We start from the raw sequence: 18058 nt of genomic DNA on the forward strand, positions 1-18058 counted from the left end.
TCTAGGAAAGACATGGTATTTGAGCCAGACCTTGAAAGAGGAAAAAGCTTTTGAGAAGTAGACACAGGTAACGGGAGCATTCCAGGTGGAGGAAACAGTTCGGGAAAAGGCAGGAGGTGGGAAAGCCCAGGACACGTTAAAGGAAGAGCGGGGAAGCTGATGTGGTTGGAAGTTGCTGTGCCTGGAGGGTCCAGGGCATAAAGAGCCTGGGCGCCATCAGAGAGGGAGTGGCCTCAGCTTGGAGCTGCAGAAACTGAGATTCATCAGAGCAGGGGGTAGTGGGCAGGGGAAGGTGAGCACCGGGGACACTGTGTTAGTCTCCCAGGGCTACCCTAGCGAAGCACCCCAGGCTGGGGAGCTTAAACAATAGACTTTTCTTCTCTCACGTTCCTGGAGGTTGGAAGTCCAAGATCAAGGTCTCGGCAGGGTTGGTTTCTTCTGAGGCCTCTCTCCTTGGCTTGTGGACGGCTGTCTTCTCCCTGTGTCCTCACATCATCCTCCCTCAGTATGTGTCTGTGTCCTAATTTCATCTTTTAAGGACACCAGTTGATACTGGATTAGGGCCCAGACAGGTGACTTTGTTTCAAACTTGATTACCTCTTTAAAGACTTTACATCTTGATCGCGTTGAGCAGTGAAGTGAATGACATATAAAGAGGGGTCCCCTTGTGTCTGCAGACTCTGAGCCTGGATGCGTCATCCATGGTCTACCCCCCACAGGAGGTGTGCGGCGCCGGCACTGAGGCCATTCAGCAGTTCCTCTGCAAAGGTAAAGCCAGGCAGCCTGCCTCCTTCACTCAGGGAGCACCAGATGTGACCTCTGGGACTGCTCTGCGCCAACCAGGTGGCTGGGGGAGGCCACGGTCCCTGCCTGCTCAGAGCTCTCCAGATCTGGCAGGAGAAACAGGCAAAGCAGATCGTCACACAAGGAAGTACGATTACCGATTGTGGCTACAAGAGAGTAGAATCGGGCATCTGGTTTAGGCTGGGCCCTCGGGGAAGGTCTTTGCAAGAAAGTGGCTCGACTGAAACCTGAGGGATGATTAGAAAAGAGAGAAGGATGTTCCTGGCAGAAGGAGGTGCATGTTGAAGGGCCTGGAGGGGCGGGGGAGTGGGAAGCATGATGGAGAGAAGGCCAAGTGGCTGGGTGCAAAAGTAGAGGCGAGAGGAACAGATGAGGCTGGAGAGGGTACCCGGCCAGTATCAGACAGGAGAGGGATTTGATCAGATTTGCTTTTTACAAAGACCACTCCAGCTGCAGTAAAGAGGAGGGATTGGAGGAAGCAAGGACGGGGACCAGTTAGGAAGTCATTGGGGTCGTCCAGGAGAGAGGCCACCATGGGTTGGACTTGGAGGAGTGGCTAGAACCCAGGGCCACCCCTGGACTGGGTGCCAGGAGGGGAAAGCAGTACACCCAGTTACCTCCTGTCAGCCTGGATGTTCTTAATTAGGGGCTCTTGTCCACCTGTGGAAATTTTAGAACATGGCCAAGACTTGCATACATATGGTCATCTGATTTATGACAGAGGTGCCATTGCAAAGCAATGACAAAGAAAAGCAAAGGTCTTTTCAATAAACAATTCTGAATCAATTGGATATTCAGGTGGGGAAAAAAAAGAACATTAACCTAACCTCTTCCTTAGACAGGCAGCACTAACCATAAAAGACTGATAGATTAGATTTCATTAAATCAAAAACTTCTCCTCTTCAAAAAACACCATATGGGGAAAGAAAAGGCAAGCCATAAAGTTGAAGTTGATATCTGCAATGCATACATATCCAACAAAGGACTTACTCCTAGCAGATAAAAAGAACTCCTACAGATCAATAAGGAAAAGCTGTTGTCAAAAGACTTGAATCGGAATTTTATAGAAGAGAATATCCAGAGGGCCAATAGTATCTGAAAAAAGTGCTCAACATCGTTTTAGTCAATTTAAAAAATGCAAATTAACCCAGGGATGCAAGGATTCTTCAGTATACTCAGATCAATCAATGTGATACACCACATTAACAAATTAAGGAATAAAAACCATATGATCATCTCAATAGATACAGAAAAAGCTTTTGACAAAATTCAACACCCATTTATGATAAAAACTCTCCAGAAAATGGGCATAGAGGGAACCTATCTCAACATAATAAAGGCCATATATGACAAACCCACAAGCATCATACTCAATGGTGAAAAACTGAAAGCATTTCCACTAAGATCAGGAACAGGACAAGGATGTCCACTCTCACCACTCTTATTCAACATAGTTTTGGAAGTCCTAGCCACAGCAGTCAGAGAAGGAAAAGAAATAAAAGGAATCCAAATTGGAAAAGAAGAAGTAAAACTGTCACTGTTTGCAGATGACATGATACTATACATAGAGAATCCTAAAAATGCCACCAGAAAACTACTAGAACTAATCAATGAGTTTGGTGAGGTTGCAGGATACAAAATTAATGCACAGAAATCTCTGGCATCCCTATACACCAACAACGAAAAATCAGAAAGAGAAATTAAGGAAACACTCCCATTTACCACTGCAACAAAAAGAATAAAATACCTAGGAATAAACCTGCCTAAGGAGGCGAAAGACTTGTACTCAGAAAACTATAAAACACTGATGAAAGAAGTCAAAGATGACATGAACAAATGGAGAAATATACCATGTTCTTGGATTGGAAGAATCAACATTGTGAAAATAACTATACTACCCAAAGCAATCTACAGATTCAGTGAAATCCCTATCAAACTACCAATGGCATTCTTCACAGAATTAGAACAAAAAATCTTACAACTCGTATGGAAACACAAAAGACTCCGAATAGCCAAAGCAATCTTGAGAAAGAAAAACGGAGTTGGAGGAATCAGGCCCCCAACTTCAGACTATACCACAAAGCTACAGTAATCAAGACAGTATGGTACTGGCACAAAAACAGAAATATAGATCAATGGTACAGGATAGAATGCCCAGAGATAAACCCACACACATATGGGCACCTAATTTATGACAAAGGAGGCAAGAGCATACAATGGAGAAAAGACAGCCTCTTCAATAAGTGGTGCTGGGAGAACTGGACAGCTTACATGTAAAAGAATGAAATTAGAACACTACCTAACACTGTACATGAAAATAAACTCCAAATGGATTAAAGACTTAAATATAAGACCAGACTCTATAAAACTCTTAGAGGAAAACATAGGAAAAACACTCTTTACATAAACCACAGCAAGGTCTTTTTTGACCCACCTCCTAGAGTAACAGAAATAAAAACAAAAACAAACAAATTGGACTTAATTAAACTTAAAAGCTTTTGCACAGCAAAGGAAACCATAAACAAGACAAAAAGACAACCCTCAGAATGGGAGAAAATATTTGCCAATGAAACAACAGACAAAGGATTAATCTCCAAAATATACAAACAGCTTGTGAAGCTCAATATCAAGAAAGCAAACAATCCAGTTAAAAAATGGGCAGAACAAGAGGGAGGGGATATGGGGATGTATGTATATGTATAGCTGATTCACTTTGTTATACAGCAGAAACTAACACACCACTGTAAAGCAATTATACTCCAATAAAGATGTAAAAAAAAAAAATGGGTGGAAGACCTAAATAGACATTTCACCAAGGAAGACATACAGATGGCCAAGAGGCACATGAAAAGATGCTCAACATCACTAATTGTTAGAGAAATGCAAGTCAAAACTGCAATGAGGTATCACCTCATGCCGGTCAGAATGGCCATTATCAAAAAAGCTAGAATCAATAAATGCTGGAAAGGGTGTGGTGAAAAGGGAACCCTCCTACACTGTTGGTGGGAATGTAAACTGATACAACCGCTATGGAAAACAGTATGGAGTTTCCTTAAAAAACTAAAAGTAGAACTACCATACGACCCAGCAATCCCACTACTGGGCATATACCCTGAGAAAACCATAATTCAAAAAGAGACATGCAGGCTTCCCTGGTGGTGCAGTGGTTGAGAGTCTGCCTGCCGATGCAGGAGACAAGGGTTCGTGCCCCGGTCCAGGAAGATCCCACATGCCGCAGAGTGGCTGGGCCCGTGAGCCATGGCTGCTGAGCCTGCGCATCTCCATAACGGGAGAGGCCACAACCGTGAGAGGCCCGCATACCACACACACACAAAAAAGACATGCACCACAATGTTCATTGCAGCACTGTTTACAATATCCAGGACATGGAACCAACCTAAATGTCCATCAACAGATGAATGGATAAGGAAGATGTGGCACATATATACAATGGAATATTTCTCAGCCATAAAAAGAAACAAAATTGAGTTATTTGTAGTGAGGTGGATGGAGTAGAGTCTGTCATACAGCGTGAAGTAAGTCAGAAAGAGAAAAACAAATACCGTATGCTAACGCATATATATGGAATCTAAAAAAAAATGGTACTGATGAACCTATTTGTTGCAGGGCAGGAATAAAGAGGTAGCCATAGAGAATGGACTTGATGACATGGGTTGGGAGGGTGAAGCTGGGACGAAGTGAGAGTAGCATCAACATATATACACTACCGAATGTAAAATAGTTGGCTGGTGGGAAGCAGCAGCGTAGCACAGGGAGATCGGCTTGGTGCTTTGTGATGGCCTAGAGGGGTGGGATCAGAAGGATGGGAAGGAGGCTCAAGAGGGAGGGGATAGGGGGACATGTGTATGCATATGGCTGATTCACTTTGTTGTAAAACAGAAACTAGCACCGTATTGTGAAGCAATTATACTCCAATAAAGATCTATTTTAAAAAATGCAAATTAAGACTGCAAAGAAGGACTTCGCTGGTGGCACAGTGGTTAAGAATCCATCTGCCGAGGCAGGGGACATGGGTTCGAGCCCTGGTCTGGGAAGATCCCACATGCCATGGAGCAACGAAGCCCGTGCACCACAACTACTGAGCCTGCGCTCTAGAGCCCGCAAGCCACAACTACAGAGCCCAGATGCCACAGCTACTAAAGCCCCTGTGCCTAGAACCCATGCTCCGCAACAAGAGAAGCCACCGCAATAAGAAGCCCACGCACCACAACAAAGAGTAGCCCCCACTCACTGCAACGAGAGAAAGCCCACATGCAGCAATGAAGACCCAATGCAGCCAAAAATAAATAAATAAATATTTTTTAAAAAGACTGCAAAGAAATACTTAAACCCTAAGACACCCGCTAACATGGCCAAAGTTAATCTGTCAATACCAAGAATTGGGAAGATGCGGAGCAGCTGGAGCTTCCATGCTCTGCCGGTGGGAGCATGAACCCGAAAAGACTTCGGAAAGTTATTGTCAGTATCTACTCAGGCTTAACGTTCAAATACCCTATGACCCATTGGCTCCACACCTCGGTAGGTGCCCAAGAGAGAAATGCGTGTGAACAAATGCCCAAAGCTACGTATGGAAACACTCATAGCAGGACTATTCGTAACGTAGCAGAGTGGTAAGCTGTTTTATACTCACAAATGAGCACCACACAGCAACCAGAAAGAACAAGCTGCGGCTGTGCTCAACAAGCTGGCTGAGCTCACGGACACACGGGGAGTGAGAGAAGCCAGACACAAAGGAACATGCACTTTTATCAGCACCTGAGCTCTGAACCAACCCTGATTCCTGCTTCTGAGAGTGTGTTCACTTTTAAACATTCATCAAGCTGTTCATGAAGATTTTGTGTTCTTTTCTGTGTGTATGTTATACTGCAGTTAAAAAGGAAGGAGAAGTTACACATGCATCCCACTACAGCTAATCAGGCCACGTATCTACCCAATTAATCTTTGAGCAGCAGGTGATTGTAATGGGTACCCCGGCCAATGGTCGAGCTAGACCAAACCATTTATTTTAAAAGATTTTAAAGTTATGCAATAGTAGGTGTACAAAAGACGTAAGGAATAAAGCAGTGAGCATATGTATACCGACTATACAGTTTAAAAACTAACCCGGGGACTTCCCTGGCGGTCCAGTGGTTAGGACTTGGCGCTTTTACTGCTGGGGCCTGGGTTCATTCCCTGCTCGGGGAACCAAGATCCCACAAGCCAAGCAGTGCAACCGAAAAAAAAAAAATCCTTCAACTTATTTAAACTGTGTAGCAGGTGTACGTATGTACGTAAAATTGTTGGTTTCACTCTTTTAAAAACATTAAAGAAAAAACCCCACAGAAGATGTCATACTAGGTGATTCTATGCCCTGCTTTTTTCAGTCAAGAATAGGTCTTGGGCCTTTTCCCATCCCAGAATGTGTGGATCTGCCTTGCTGTAAACTGCTGTCAAGTATTTCACATGGCGGAGCCCCATCACTTATGTATGGAAGTTATTTCGAGTTTTCCCCTGGAATGAATGTTTTACCCCACACCTCCCTGGCAGGCAATAGTAGGGTTGGTAGGTGAAGGCGGGACAAGGGTACCTGGGAAGGTACCCTAGGGCCCTGCTGCATTACAATCACAACTCTATGTTGCCTCTGAAGAGGTTACATCAGTTTACATTCCATGAGGAGTATCTGAGACGACTCTTCTTCCCCACAACCTGGCTAATGCTTGGTGAGATCTTTAAGTCTTCTAATCTGATGGGTAAACAAGAGAGCCTATTATTATTTTAATGTAATTTCCTTGATTATTTGAATTTTCTTTCACATGTCTACTGCCCATTTTTTGTATTTCTTGTGAATTGCCTATTTATATCCTTTGGTAGGGGAAAAAAGGTGACTTTGACTACATTAAAATCTAAACAACTTTACCTCAAAAGGATACTATCATCAAAGTTAAAAGACAAGTTACCAACTGGAAGAAGATAGTTGCAGCATATATTATAGACCCAAGGTTATTAACTACAGTATGAAAAGAGCACCTACAAATCAGCAAGATTTAGGCAGAAAGGGCAGAGATTATGAATCCTTTCAGATGACGCAGGAGGACACTACACAGGGCCAGAGAAGGCAAGCATCTTGCCCATACACAAGAAATTATGGGTGAAGCTGGGTCTTGGACCCAGGCTTCTTTATTAAGTTCAGGCTTTTTCCATCACCTCATTCTCACTTGGATGGTAACGAGGCAGGTGGGGGGAGGGGCGGTATTTATTCACTCAGCTGATGCTTACTGAGCTCTTGCCACATTTAAGGCCCAAGCGTCAGGCCTGTGAGCAGCATTGGCGGGCTTAGCGTCTAGCAGAGAGGCGCAGTGGACTGAGGTAGGAGTGGGACAGGATGCTGGCAGGGGTCGGGTGGTGGGTGAGAGCGGCAGGAGCGGACTGTCCTGGGTTCCGAGGTTGTCTCCTCCCTGCTGGTCAGCTGGTGTCCGTCTCTTGCAGCGTCCGGGCTGGAATACTACCCCCCTTCTCAGTACCTGCTGCCAGTCCTGGAGCAAGATGGAGCCGAGAACTCCCGGGACAGCCCCAGTGGGCCCACGGACAGGTTCTCTAGCGAGGAAATAGACTGGCAGGTAAGGCGCACCTAAGTGCTGGCGTGTGGCGTTGGGGCAGGGAGTACGCAGGCCCTCTGGGCACAGGGGAGATGTTCAGAGCGTCAGCCCCCAGAGTCTTCTATCAAATTAGAACTCACCTCCCTTCAAACCCGTGTGCTTAGAAGCTTTCGCAAGGCTTCCTAGGTGGCCTCACCCCACTAGCTCACCAGCAACAGCCTTGCTGTGCTCCTCTCTGTCCCTGAACTCCTCGGGGCCGTGGAACCCCTCTGCTGGAATTCTCCCCACTCACCTTCTCCCAATAACTCAGTCCCCTCCTTCAGTTCCTAGTTGAAACAGCACGTCCTTTGAGTAAGCTGTCCCTGACATAGCAGCCCAGTTTAGGTCTGTGCATGTTCTCAGAATGCCCCGTGCATTTCCTTGGGGGCATGTGTTGCTGAACTCAGGTTCAGCTGCTCGTTGTTCAGGAATCCAATACTGAGAGACAGGTGTTGGGTAAAAGGAAAGATAGCTGTATTGGGGAAGGTGGCAATCCTGGGAGGAAGGTGGATTCGTGTCCCAAGGAACCAACTCTCCACTGTCAGGGGGCAAGAGCTTTTAAAGGGGAGTTTCAGGGGTGTATAGGCAGAAGGAGGGGGCTAAGTGCAGAACAGCATTGTCAGCTCTGACGGTCATCTTTCTTTTTTTTTTTTTTTTTTGGCGGTACGTGGGCCTCTCCCGTTGCGGAGCACAGGCTCCAGACGTGCAGGCTCAGCGGCCGTGGCTCTGGGGCCCAGCCGCTCCGCAGCATGTGGGATCCTCCCAGACCGGGGCACGAACCCGCATCCCCTGCATGGGCAGGCGGACTCTCAACCACTGTGCCACCAGGGAAGCCCCTGACAGTCATCTTGAAGTTGGTTAGGTGGTGGCCTGAACCGCATCAAAGAGATTGTTTTAGGTACAGTTAATCTTTAACTCCAGGGTCAGTTTGTTTCCATTTCCTTGGGATTAATTCTTGGAATTGTGTGAGATGGAGCAATTTGTTATGGCTACAGTCTGGTCATCATGTAGTTAATTTCTTCCACCTGTGGCGGTTTCAGTATCTGCAAAACAGCTCAAAGGAGGAGGCTCAGAATGTTATCTATCGCCCTTGAGGAGGAGCTAAAGGTCCTTGACTTTGTTTAATGGCTAAACTATTATTTTGCCTTGCTGACTGTTTTCCTTTGCTTCTGTAATTTCTCATTTCTCTGGTTAAGTTTCTTCTTTGGCTAAAGTTTCTCTACAGACAAGTGGCAGGTGGAGGACATTATGGGCGGGGGCAGAATCTGTCCTGGGAAGGTAGCCTAGGGCCCTGCTGCGTTACAATCACAGCTCTAAATTACAAGGAGAATTACATGGAAGAGGATTTGTTTATTGTGTGTCTCCCTGCTGGATGGAGCTTCGGGACAGTGGCCCTCCCGGGTCCCTGGGGGTGAACTAGCGTAGGTCAGGAATGGAGGAGGAAGCTCAGAAACTGCCTCTGCCCCCCACCTGTCTGCTCCCCCCCCCCACTCCCGGAGGCCCAAAAACCTGGGCCTCCGATGGCTGGGAAGGGGAGCACCAGCTGTAGCCAGTTTGGCTTCATATCTTCCACTGATTTTTTTTTTTTTTATTATTCTCTGGTTCCCTGATGCCACCCTCCCCCGTATTCCAGAACTGCTGTGAAGGCTTTCGTAGGGTTACGTTTCCTCTGACAGCTCAGTGAAAATTCGAGAGGGAGGAAATTACTGTCCAGGAAAATTGTGTCAATTTATGCTCTTAAAGTATTTACAACGTATATTTCTGATGAAGGATTAGCAGACTGAACAAAGAACTCTGGAATCAATATGAAACAGAAAACCATCCTAAGAGAAAAAATAGACCGAAGATATATCAATAGGTACTTTACAGAATAAAATAGTACAAATGATCAATAAGTATGAAAAAAATGCCCAGCTTCACTAGTAGTTAGGAACAGGTAAATTAAAACAATGAAATGCCGTTTTCCTCCTCAGACTGGCACAGATTTCGCTATGATAATTTCTGTTAGCCAGAGTGTGGGGAAGCAGTGACCCCATAAATTGGTCTTGGGAATGGAAATCAGTCTCCCCACTGTTGAAGATAACTTGACAAAATATGTCAACACTTCAGATGGGCACAGCCCACAATCCAAAGTTCCATTTCTCAGTATATACCCCAGAGAAACACTTGCACAAAGAGACACTCGGAGGGATGTTTGTTGCAGCCTTACTTATGGTGGTGAAGTATTGGCCGCCCCCGAGATGTCCATCAGTGGGAAGAGGCTGAACTGACATGTCCTATTCATACGGTGAGAAGGATCTGTTCAGACTTGTGTCACAGGACAGGTGGACAAGTGAAAAGGACAACTTGAACACAATGAAAATATTCAATAATATATTTCCATTTTTATGTTTTAAAAGGAGGTTCAAATACATAAGAAAACAGATCAGTAATTGCCGGTGACTGGGAATAAGAGGAGGGTTTGATGACAGGGGCACAAGGGAATTTAGGGGGTTATGGGACTGGTCTACATCTTGATGGTAGTGATGATTACGATACTGTATGCAATTGTCAAAACTCATAGAACTGTACATTTCTTCCAAAGGATGGATTTTACAGTATGTAAATTATATCTTCATTCAAAAATGTTTATATATATATGCACACACATACAAATATATGTATTTTTCCAAAGACACAAGTTGTACGTAAGTAGCTGCATGGGGTTGGGTCTGATAATGATGTTTACGTGGGGGCGGGGGATGGGGAGCATGGAGCAGGGGTTGGGCGGGAATCAGGATTAGGCCCAGGAGTGGTCAATGGGCACTTCTTATTTTTTTATTTTTTATAAATTTATTTATTTATTTTGGCTGCGTTGGGTCTTCGTTGCTGTTCGCGGGCTTTCCCTAGTTGACACGAGCGGGGGCTACCCTTCGTTGCAGTGTGCAGGCTTCTCATTGCAGGGGCTTCTCTTGTTGTGGAGCACGGGCTCTAGGTGTGCGGGCTTCGGTAGCTGTGGCTTGCGGGCTGTAGAGCGCAGGCTCAGTAGTTGTGGCTCACAGGTTTAGTTGTTCCGTGGCCTGTGGGATCTTCCCGAACCAGACCTCGAACCCGTGTCCCCTGCCTTGGCAGGCGGATTCTTAACCACTGCACCACCGGGAAGTCCCAATGGGTACTTTTATATGCATGGGCTTTTTACAAGGAGAATATATTCAGATGTTATTTGTATAATTAAAGATTAACTTAAGCTTTTTCCTGTGCTGAGATAGGAGGAAAATTTTTTATTTCTTTATAGGATGCTGCTTTTACAGCTCAGACAGACGCTGATCCTGGTCTCAGAGCCAGATGACTAAATAGAAGGGCCTCTTAAAAAAAAAAAATGTGCGCATGCTGACGTTTGATTACAAAACTAGTTCACACTCCTTGTTGTAAATCTAAACAATACAGAAATAGATGAAGTGAATGTCGCCCCTCCTACCCTGCAGTCCCACCCACTGGAGGAGTCGCCACGAGCTGATTAATGAACCTCCTTTGTAGCTTTTGTCTCAACAACCACTAAAGCTCAGACTGGAGTCTTGATGGTGGTGTTTTTACAAGAGTGGAACCATGCTGCCCACACAGTGAAAGATGGCAGACATCCTGCTCTAGCTGCACCCTCATTCGCCCCATCGTTTGACAGTTGTGTAATCATTGTGTGGATGAACCACGACTTATTGAAGTAATCGCATTTTGATGGACATTTGAGTTATTTTCAGTGCTTTCACTCTTTGAACAATTCCACAGGAACTTGAGCACATGCCTCTGGGCATTTGTAAGTGTTTTGGTGGCTGGAGCTGGGTACTTGCAGGTGTGTTGTGCAGACATACAAGGGAATCAGATACCCATTCTTGGTCTTTTTTTCGGAGCACTATGCCTTCTCAGTGCTGCATCAACAGAACTGCCTTGAACACCTTCCTACAGTGGGCCAAGCCCAGTGGTTCTCAACCCTCGTGTCCACCAAAACCATCTGGAACCCTTTATCAAACAACCCTCCCCCTCATCCCACCCACCCCAGCCCTCTGATGCAGTCGTCTGGATGTGCCTGCAAATCTGAGTGGTGTCAGGCTGCCCCGGGGACTCTGTCCAGCGAGAACCGCTGCTGTCCACCTTCTCTTGACCCCACTCTTTTTTTCCTCCCAGAATAGGTTCTCAGACTATGAGAAGAGGAAGGTAAGAAAATGCCTTTTGTCCTCTGTCACTTTTCTTCTCATTAAACATCTCAACTATTATAAAAGATTTGAGGAAACAAGTTCTTCCTGGCTCTAAATTAGAGAATAAAGTAACTGTTACCCCTTACATACGTTGCCTCACCACAGTCTCACGCAGCCTCGGTGGCTGGGAGGGTGTCTCCACTTGACAGATGAGAAGACTGAGGCTTGGAGACGTTGAGCCCAACCCCAGGCTCTAAACCACTAGCCCGTGCCAGTGAAGAGCCCATTTTATTACAGTCGGGCCCTGCGGGGGCGAGGCTCAGTGTTCAGACCTGTCGCCTGTACCGTTCAGAGTTGGGGGGTGGATTCCCCCTGCTGTCATGTCCTAACACCCACAGAGCCTGTGCCAATACTCACCAGGATGTACGTTCTTCCAGGAACAAAAAATGCTGGAGAAACTCGAGTTCGAACGGCGCCTGGAACTCGGGCAGCGAGAGCACGCCCAGCTCCTTCAGCAGAGCAACAGCCAGAAGGATGAGATCCTTCAGACGGTCAAGGAGGTTCGTGAGCGGCTAAGTGGAGTCAGGCCTGTCTGCTCCCTCTGCCAGGGGCCTCCTGACTCAGGCTGAGGTCCCTCTGATGTGGGAAGGCAGTGGGAGTGAGCTCTCTCACTTCCCCCTCCAGGACATGGGGTGGTGGGGGGGTTGTCCATACAGATTATCTCATCCAGCCTGCTCCGGTGCCTGGACACCCTGAGGCCTAGAGACACATCTGGTCCAAGGTCATGTGGAAAGGGCTGGCGGGACACAGACAGGAAACCTAGTCTCCGCATCCCAGGCCAGGGCCCCTGGCTGCCCTGTGGCGTCTGGGGGTGGGTAGGTGGTCCCCCCACTGACTCGGGACCTCTGCCTGTCCTGCCGCAGGAGCAGTCCCGGCTGGAGCAGGGCCTGAGCGAGCGCCAGCGCTACCTGGACGCAGAGCGGCAGCGGCTGCAGGAGCAGCTGAAGCAGACAGAGCAGAACATCTCCAACCGGATCCAGAAGCTCCTGCAGGAGAATCAGAGGTCTGGCTCCCATCCACCCGGCCCCCAGGCCCAGAGACCTTCCCCCACCTGATACCCTTTGAGGAGCTCAGGATAGAGGTGCATTTCTCCCTCACGGTCTCTGATTCTGCCCAAGGTCTCGGTGCTGCAATTCACACCAGCTTAAAAAGAAGGTGATCTGGGCATGACCAGGTTTGCCTCTTGTTTTGGGGCTGCTACTGATTGGAGCTTTGCCTCCCAGGTTTCCTATCTGTAAAATGGGTAGGTTTAACAAGTCAAAATCACGTCCTGTGCCAACATTTCGGGTTCCAGGTCACCAGTCACACTGAGGACAGCCATTTGCCCTATAGGGAGATTGGCTTTAACACAGATCCTGCCCAAGGCAAGAGCTGCAGGGAGCAGGTCAGATAGAGGTCGCACGGAGCCCGAGAAGGGTTAGTTGGGGGTCTCTTGGGGAAAGACTTCAGAAACAGGCTTCCACCACCACCACCCCCCATTGCTTCCAGCCTCCCTTTCCACTATCCTCTGAGTCTCTTTCTCCTCCCTCGCCCGCAGTTACGCAGAGCCGGAGGGAGCCGGCCAGCCTGCCGTGCACAGTGCGCTCACCACCAAGGGCGCCCGTGAAAGCTGCCATCTGTTGAGGGCTTGTTACATGCCAGGCACTTTTTATTTTCTCATTCACTCGTTACCAACAGTCCATGAAGTTTTAAAAAATTATTATTCCCATTTCACAGATGAGGAGCTGGGGTTTGGAGTGGTTGAGGAATTAGCCTGAGAACACAGAGGCCCTAAGTGGTCGGGGCCTAAGCCCCCCTGAGCCATTCTTTTGGAAATGGGCCCGCTGGTGACTACAGGCTTTTCATGGTTTCCTCCACAGGCAAAAGAAAAGTTCTGAGATTCTGAAGTCGCTGGAAAATGAAAGGTAAGTGTTCTGCTCTAGTGGGGTTTTTTGGGCGCTGCCTTCCTTCCTGGGGATGCATGGCTCTGGGGAGAGAAGGTCTTGTGATTCTCAAGGATTATGCCAGAAAGTTTTCCTAAAGCTAGGAGGAGATTCACCTCCTCAGGAAGAATTGAATTAGAATCGCTGCCTTCAAGTTTGTTAAAATACATAGACACTCCTGAGAAAAATTCAGAGACGTGAATAAGAATGTATATATAATGTCCTACTATGTTTTTAGAATAAAAAAATAGAAAAAAGTCCACATTTCTGGGAAGAAAAACTTGGTTACGTGAATTATGTACCGAGGAATAATCTGTAGCCATTAAATATCTTATAGAAGAACATTCCTTATTAAGGGAAATACACCATATTGCTAAGTGGAAAAGTGGTGTCTACACTATATCATTTCTTAAAGACACTCTGCCTGTATCTGTGCTCGGAAAGCAAAAGGATATTGAACATTTTTGAGAGGCAGGAATTGGAGGTGGTGACCTTGTTTTTTCCCCTTTGTGTTTTCTGCATATTCCAAATCGACTGCACTGAGGTGCCCACCTTAGTGATTAGAAATGGAGGGACAGCCCCTACCCCCCATTCCCTGGGTATTAATGTGAATCCCTCCTGGTTCTCAGGGACCCCAGACTATCAGTGTGGACCTGGCTGCTGTGCTCTGCGGGAGCCTCCCCTCCCCGTGGGCCCAGCCTTCCTGGCTCCTGGCTGCCTGTGCAGGCCTCCTACAGGGGACTCCCATGGAGTTGCAGGGTAACCCCACCACCCTGTCCACTTCAGCCGGGAGCGGTGGCAGCCAGGCTGGTCTAGGCCGAGCTGAGCTGTGGCCGGTGGCATCGCTTATTCAGCACGCTGGCTGAGTGCCCTCTCTGGGCTAGGCCTGGGCTATGCCTAGGGTCCAGGGATGCGTACCAGATACGGCCTTCCCCTGAGCAGCCTGTGGGCCTGGGCAGGAGGCAGGAGTGCTCAGACGGTACATGGCTGCTTCCAATAAAGTCAGACCCTGCGAGAAACATTAAAGGATGCTGTCCCCCTCCCAGCTACTGTGCCAGTGTGGTGTGGGGGGCAAAAAGTGTACACACAAGCAACATGCACATACATACATGCCATTACTTTTTAAATTTTCACTTATATCACAGATGTATTTCCATGCCCAAAACCTCATTATTTGTACTAGCTGTAGCGAGTTCCACTATATCATTATATCATAATTTACGTAATTAGCCCTCTGAACACTTAAGCGGTTTCTGGCGTTTCATAATTACAAACAATATATATTACTATAAACATCTTCTAGATATACCCTTACGCACTTATGTGAATGTTTTTGAAGGAAATATTCGAAGAACACTTTGATAGCATTGCCAGACTGCCTTCCAAGAACATTTTACCAGTTTACACTCCTCTCGGCGGTATATGAAGCACCCACTTCTCCACCTTCACTGCCATCACCAGTGGTTATCGGTTTTTTTAATCTCGGCCAACCCGATAGGTGAAAAGATTTTACTTCTTTCATTATCAGTGATGTTAAGAATCTTTCCGTACGTTCTTTGGTCACTTTTATTTAAGCATCAGTGAATTGGCTGTTTGTATCCTTGGCCCATTTTTCTAAGGGCATGTTTATCTTTTTACGCAAGAAACTCTTAAAGTTAACAGGGCCCCAGTGGAGGCACATGATGCCGTGGGCATTCAGAGTATGCCTAAGTTCTCACATCTGGGAGGACTTCTTGAAGGAGGTGGTGTTCATCTGATGGGATTCCCTGTTGGAAATGTTACTGATACATTTGCTGATGGATCGATCTTTTTCTAGAATAAGAATGGAACAGTTGATGTCTATAACCCAGGAGGAGACGGAGAACCTGCGGCGCCGTGAGATTGCCTGTGAGTCTCAGGGTGGGGTAGGGCGGGGCAGGGTCCTGGGAGGAGAGCGTGGCCAACTGAGGGGCAGGAGGGGACAGCCATCCCCCTTTTGGTCACATATAGAGGGCGCTGAGTGTTACCCCTCAAGAGGGGTGGTCAAGTCCGTCATGGAGCATGGGCTCTGAGGTCAGCTGAACTTGGATTCAGAATCCCAGCTCAGGCACAAGCCGTATGACCTAAGGGGCATTACTGGTCCCTCTCAGTTTTCATGTCTGTAAAATGGGGAGAAAGGTAATTATCTGCCTCGTGGGGTCATTATGAGGGTCAATAAGATCATGCTGGCGCAAAGTGAGCTGTTCACAAAGCTTGGCTGTTAGGGCTGCTCTCCTCAAGGGCTGCGGTGGCCTCTTGAGCCCCTGGGAACTCGCCTTCCTGTCGCTCCCTGAGTTGGTCCTGGGGCACCACACTCCACACAAACAAGAGGGAGGTCTCCCCATCTGATCCTGAGAACATCAAGCCACGTGGCAGGGAAGGCAAGGAGGCAGTTCCTCGTTGTTATTTAAAATAAGGAATGATTCTTTTTGGATCACCCCATTCTTCAGAGCCTGAGTGATAGAATGGGGTATTGTGCGCACCTTTAGCCGAGGTTCACTGTGTACCAGGCAGTGGTCCAGCACCTTCCATACACCATTTCATCCTACTACCTCCTGATGAGGTATCATATCATTAATGTCCCTATTTTATTTTATTATTTTTTTAACATCTTTATTGGAGTATAATTGCTTTACAATGGTGTTAGTTTCTGCTTTATAACAAAGTGAATCAGCTATACATATATCCCCATATCTCCTCCCTCTTGCATCTCCCTCCCACCCTCCCTATCCCACCCCTCTAGGTGGACACAAAGCACCGAGCTGATCTCCCTTAAAGGATTAGTGCAGGGGTGGAAAAAAATCAGGAGGATTTAAACATACTTTCAAAAGAAAGCTCCCACATGAGCTAAAACAAAGTTACAGGCCAGGTTATAGGAATCTAGGTTACATGGCAAATTGTTACAAAGTAGCTTCCAGGGCTTCCCTGGTGGCCCAGTGGTTGAGAGTCTGCCTGCCGATGCAGGGGGCACGGGTTCGTGCCCCGGTCCGGGAAGATCCCACGTGCGGTGGAGCAGCTGGGCCCGTGAGCCATGGCCGCTGAGCCTGCGCGTCCGGAGCCTGTGCTCCGCATCGGGAGAGGCCACAACAGTGAGAGGCCCGCATACCGCAAAAAAAAAAAAAAAAAAAAAAGTAGCTTCCATGTCCTGGCTATTGTAAATAGAGCTGCAGTGAACATCGTGGTACATAACTCTTTGAATTATGGTTTTCTCAGGATATATGCCCAGTAGTCGGATTGCTGGGTCGTGTGGTAGTTCTATTTTTAGTTTTTTAAGGAACCTCCATACTGTTCTCCATAGTGGCTGTATCAATTTACATTCCCACCAACAGTGCAAGAGGGTTCCCTTTTCTCCACACCCTCTCCGGCGTTTATTGTTTGCAGATTTTTTGATGATGGCCATTCTGACTGGTGTGAGGTGATACCTCATTGTAGTTTTGATTTGCATTTCTCTAATGATTAGTGATGTTGAGCATCCTTTCATGTGTTTGTTGGCAATCTGTGTATCTTCTTCTTGGGAGAAATGTCTATTTAGGTCTTCTGCCCATTTTTGGATTGGGTTTGGTTTTTTGATATTGAGCTGCTTGTAAATTTTGGAGATTAATCCTTTGTCACTTGCTTCATCTGCAAATATTTTCTCTCATTCTGAGGGTTATCTTTCCATCTTGTTTATGGTTTCCTTTGCTGTGCAAAAGCTTTTAAGTTTCATTAGGTCCCATTTGTTTATTTTTATTTCCATTTCTCTAGGAGGTGGGTCAAAAAGGATCTTGCTGTGATTTATGTCATAGAGTGTTCTACCTATGTTTTCCTCTAAAAGTTTTATAATGTCTGGCCTCACATTTAGGTCTTTAATCCATTTTGAGTTTATTTTTGTGTATGGTGTTAGAGAGTGTTCTAATTTCATTTTTACATGTAGCTGTCTAGTTTTCCCAGCACCACTTATTGAAGAGGCTGTCTTTTCTCCACTGTATAGTCTTGCCTCCTTTATCAAAGATAAGGTGACCATATGTGCATTGATTTATCTCTGGGTTTTCCTGTTCCATTGATCTATATTTCTGTTTTTGTTCCAGGACCATACTGTCTTGATTACTGTAGGTTTGTGGTATAGTCTGAAGTCCAGGAGCCTGATTACTCCAGCTCCGTTTTTCTTTCTCAAGATTGCTTTGGCTATTCGGGGTCTCTTGTGTTTCCATACAAATTGTGAAATTTTTTGTTCTAGTTCTGTGAAAAATGCTATTGGTAGTTTGATAGGGATTGCATTGAATCTGTAGGTTGCTTTGGGTAGTATAGTTATTTTCACAATGTTGATTCTTCCAATCCAAGAACATGGTATATCTCTCCATCTGTTTGTATCATCTTTAATTTCTTTCATCAGTGTCTTATAGTTTCTGCATACAGGTCTTTTTTTTCTCCTTAGGTAGGTTTATTCCTAGGTATTTTATTCTTTTTGTTG

The 18058-nt window shown here is 46.4% G+C and overlaps 1 protein-coding gene across 4 annotated transcripts in view; it reads left to right on the forward strand.

Moving 5' to 3' along the window:
• The window catches only part of LRSAM1 (leucine rich repeat and sterile alpha motif containing 1), a 46385-nt gene that overhangs the window by 9133 nt on the left and 19194 nt on the right, over window positions 1–18058 (forward strand). For 3 of the 4 annotated variants that reach the window (XR_013829094.1, XM_079926716.1, XM_079926717.1), the window contains exons 10-16: window positions 678–768; window positions 7291–7421; window positions 11598–11627; window positions 12046–12168; window positions 12532–12671; window positions 13528–13572; window positions 15407–15477. Coding sequence is in view for 3 of the 4 variants with exons in the window: in XM_079926716.1 (XP_079782842.1) it covers window positions 678–768; window positions 7291–7421; window positions 11598–11627; window positions 12046–12168; window positions 12532–12671; window positions 13528–13572; window positions 15407–15477 (631 nt within the window). In the remaining variant the exon portion in view is untranslated. Of the gene's footprint in view, window positions 1–677; window positions 769–7290; window positions 7422–11597; window positions 11628–12045; window positions 12169–12531; window positions 12672–13527; window positions 13573–15406; window positions 15478–18058 lie in introns of those variants that run through there. The other variant, XM_079926718.1, reaches the window with a different exon arrangement.

This window comes from Stenella coeruleoalba (assembly GCF_951394435.1).
Source record: "Stenella coeruleoalba genome assembly, chromosome: 7".
Lineage (NCBI taxonomy): Eukaryota > Metazoa > Chordata > Mammalia > Artiodactyla > Delphinidae > Stenella > Stenella coeruleoalba.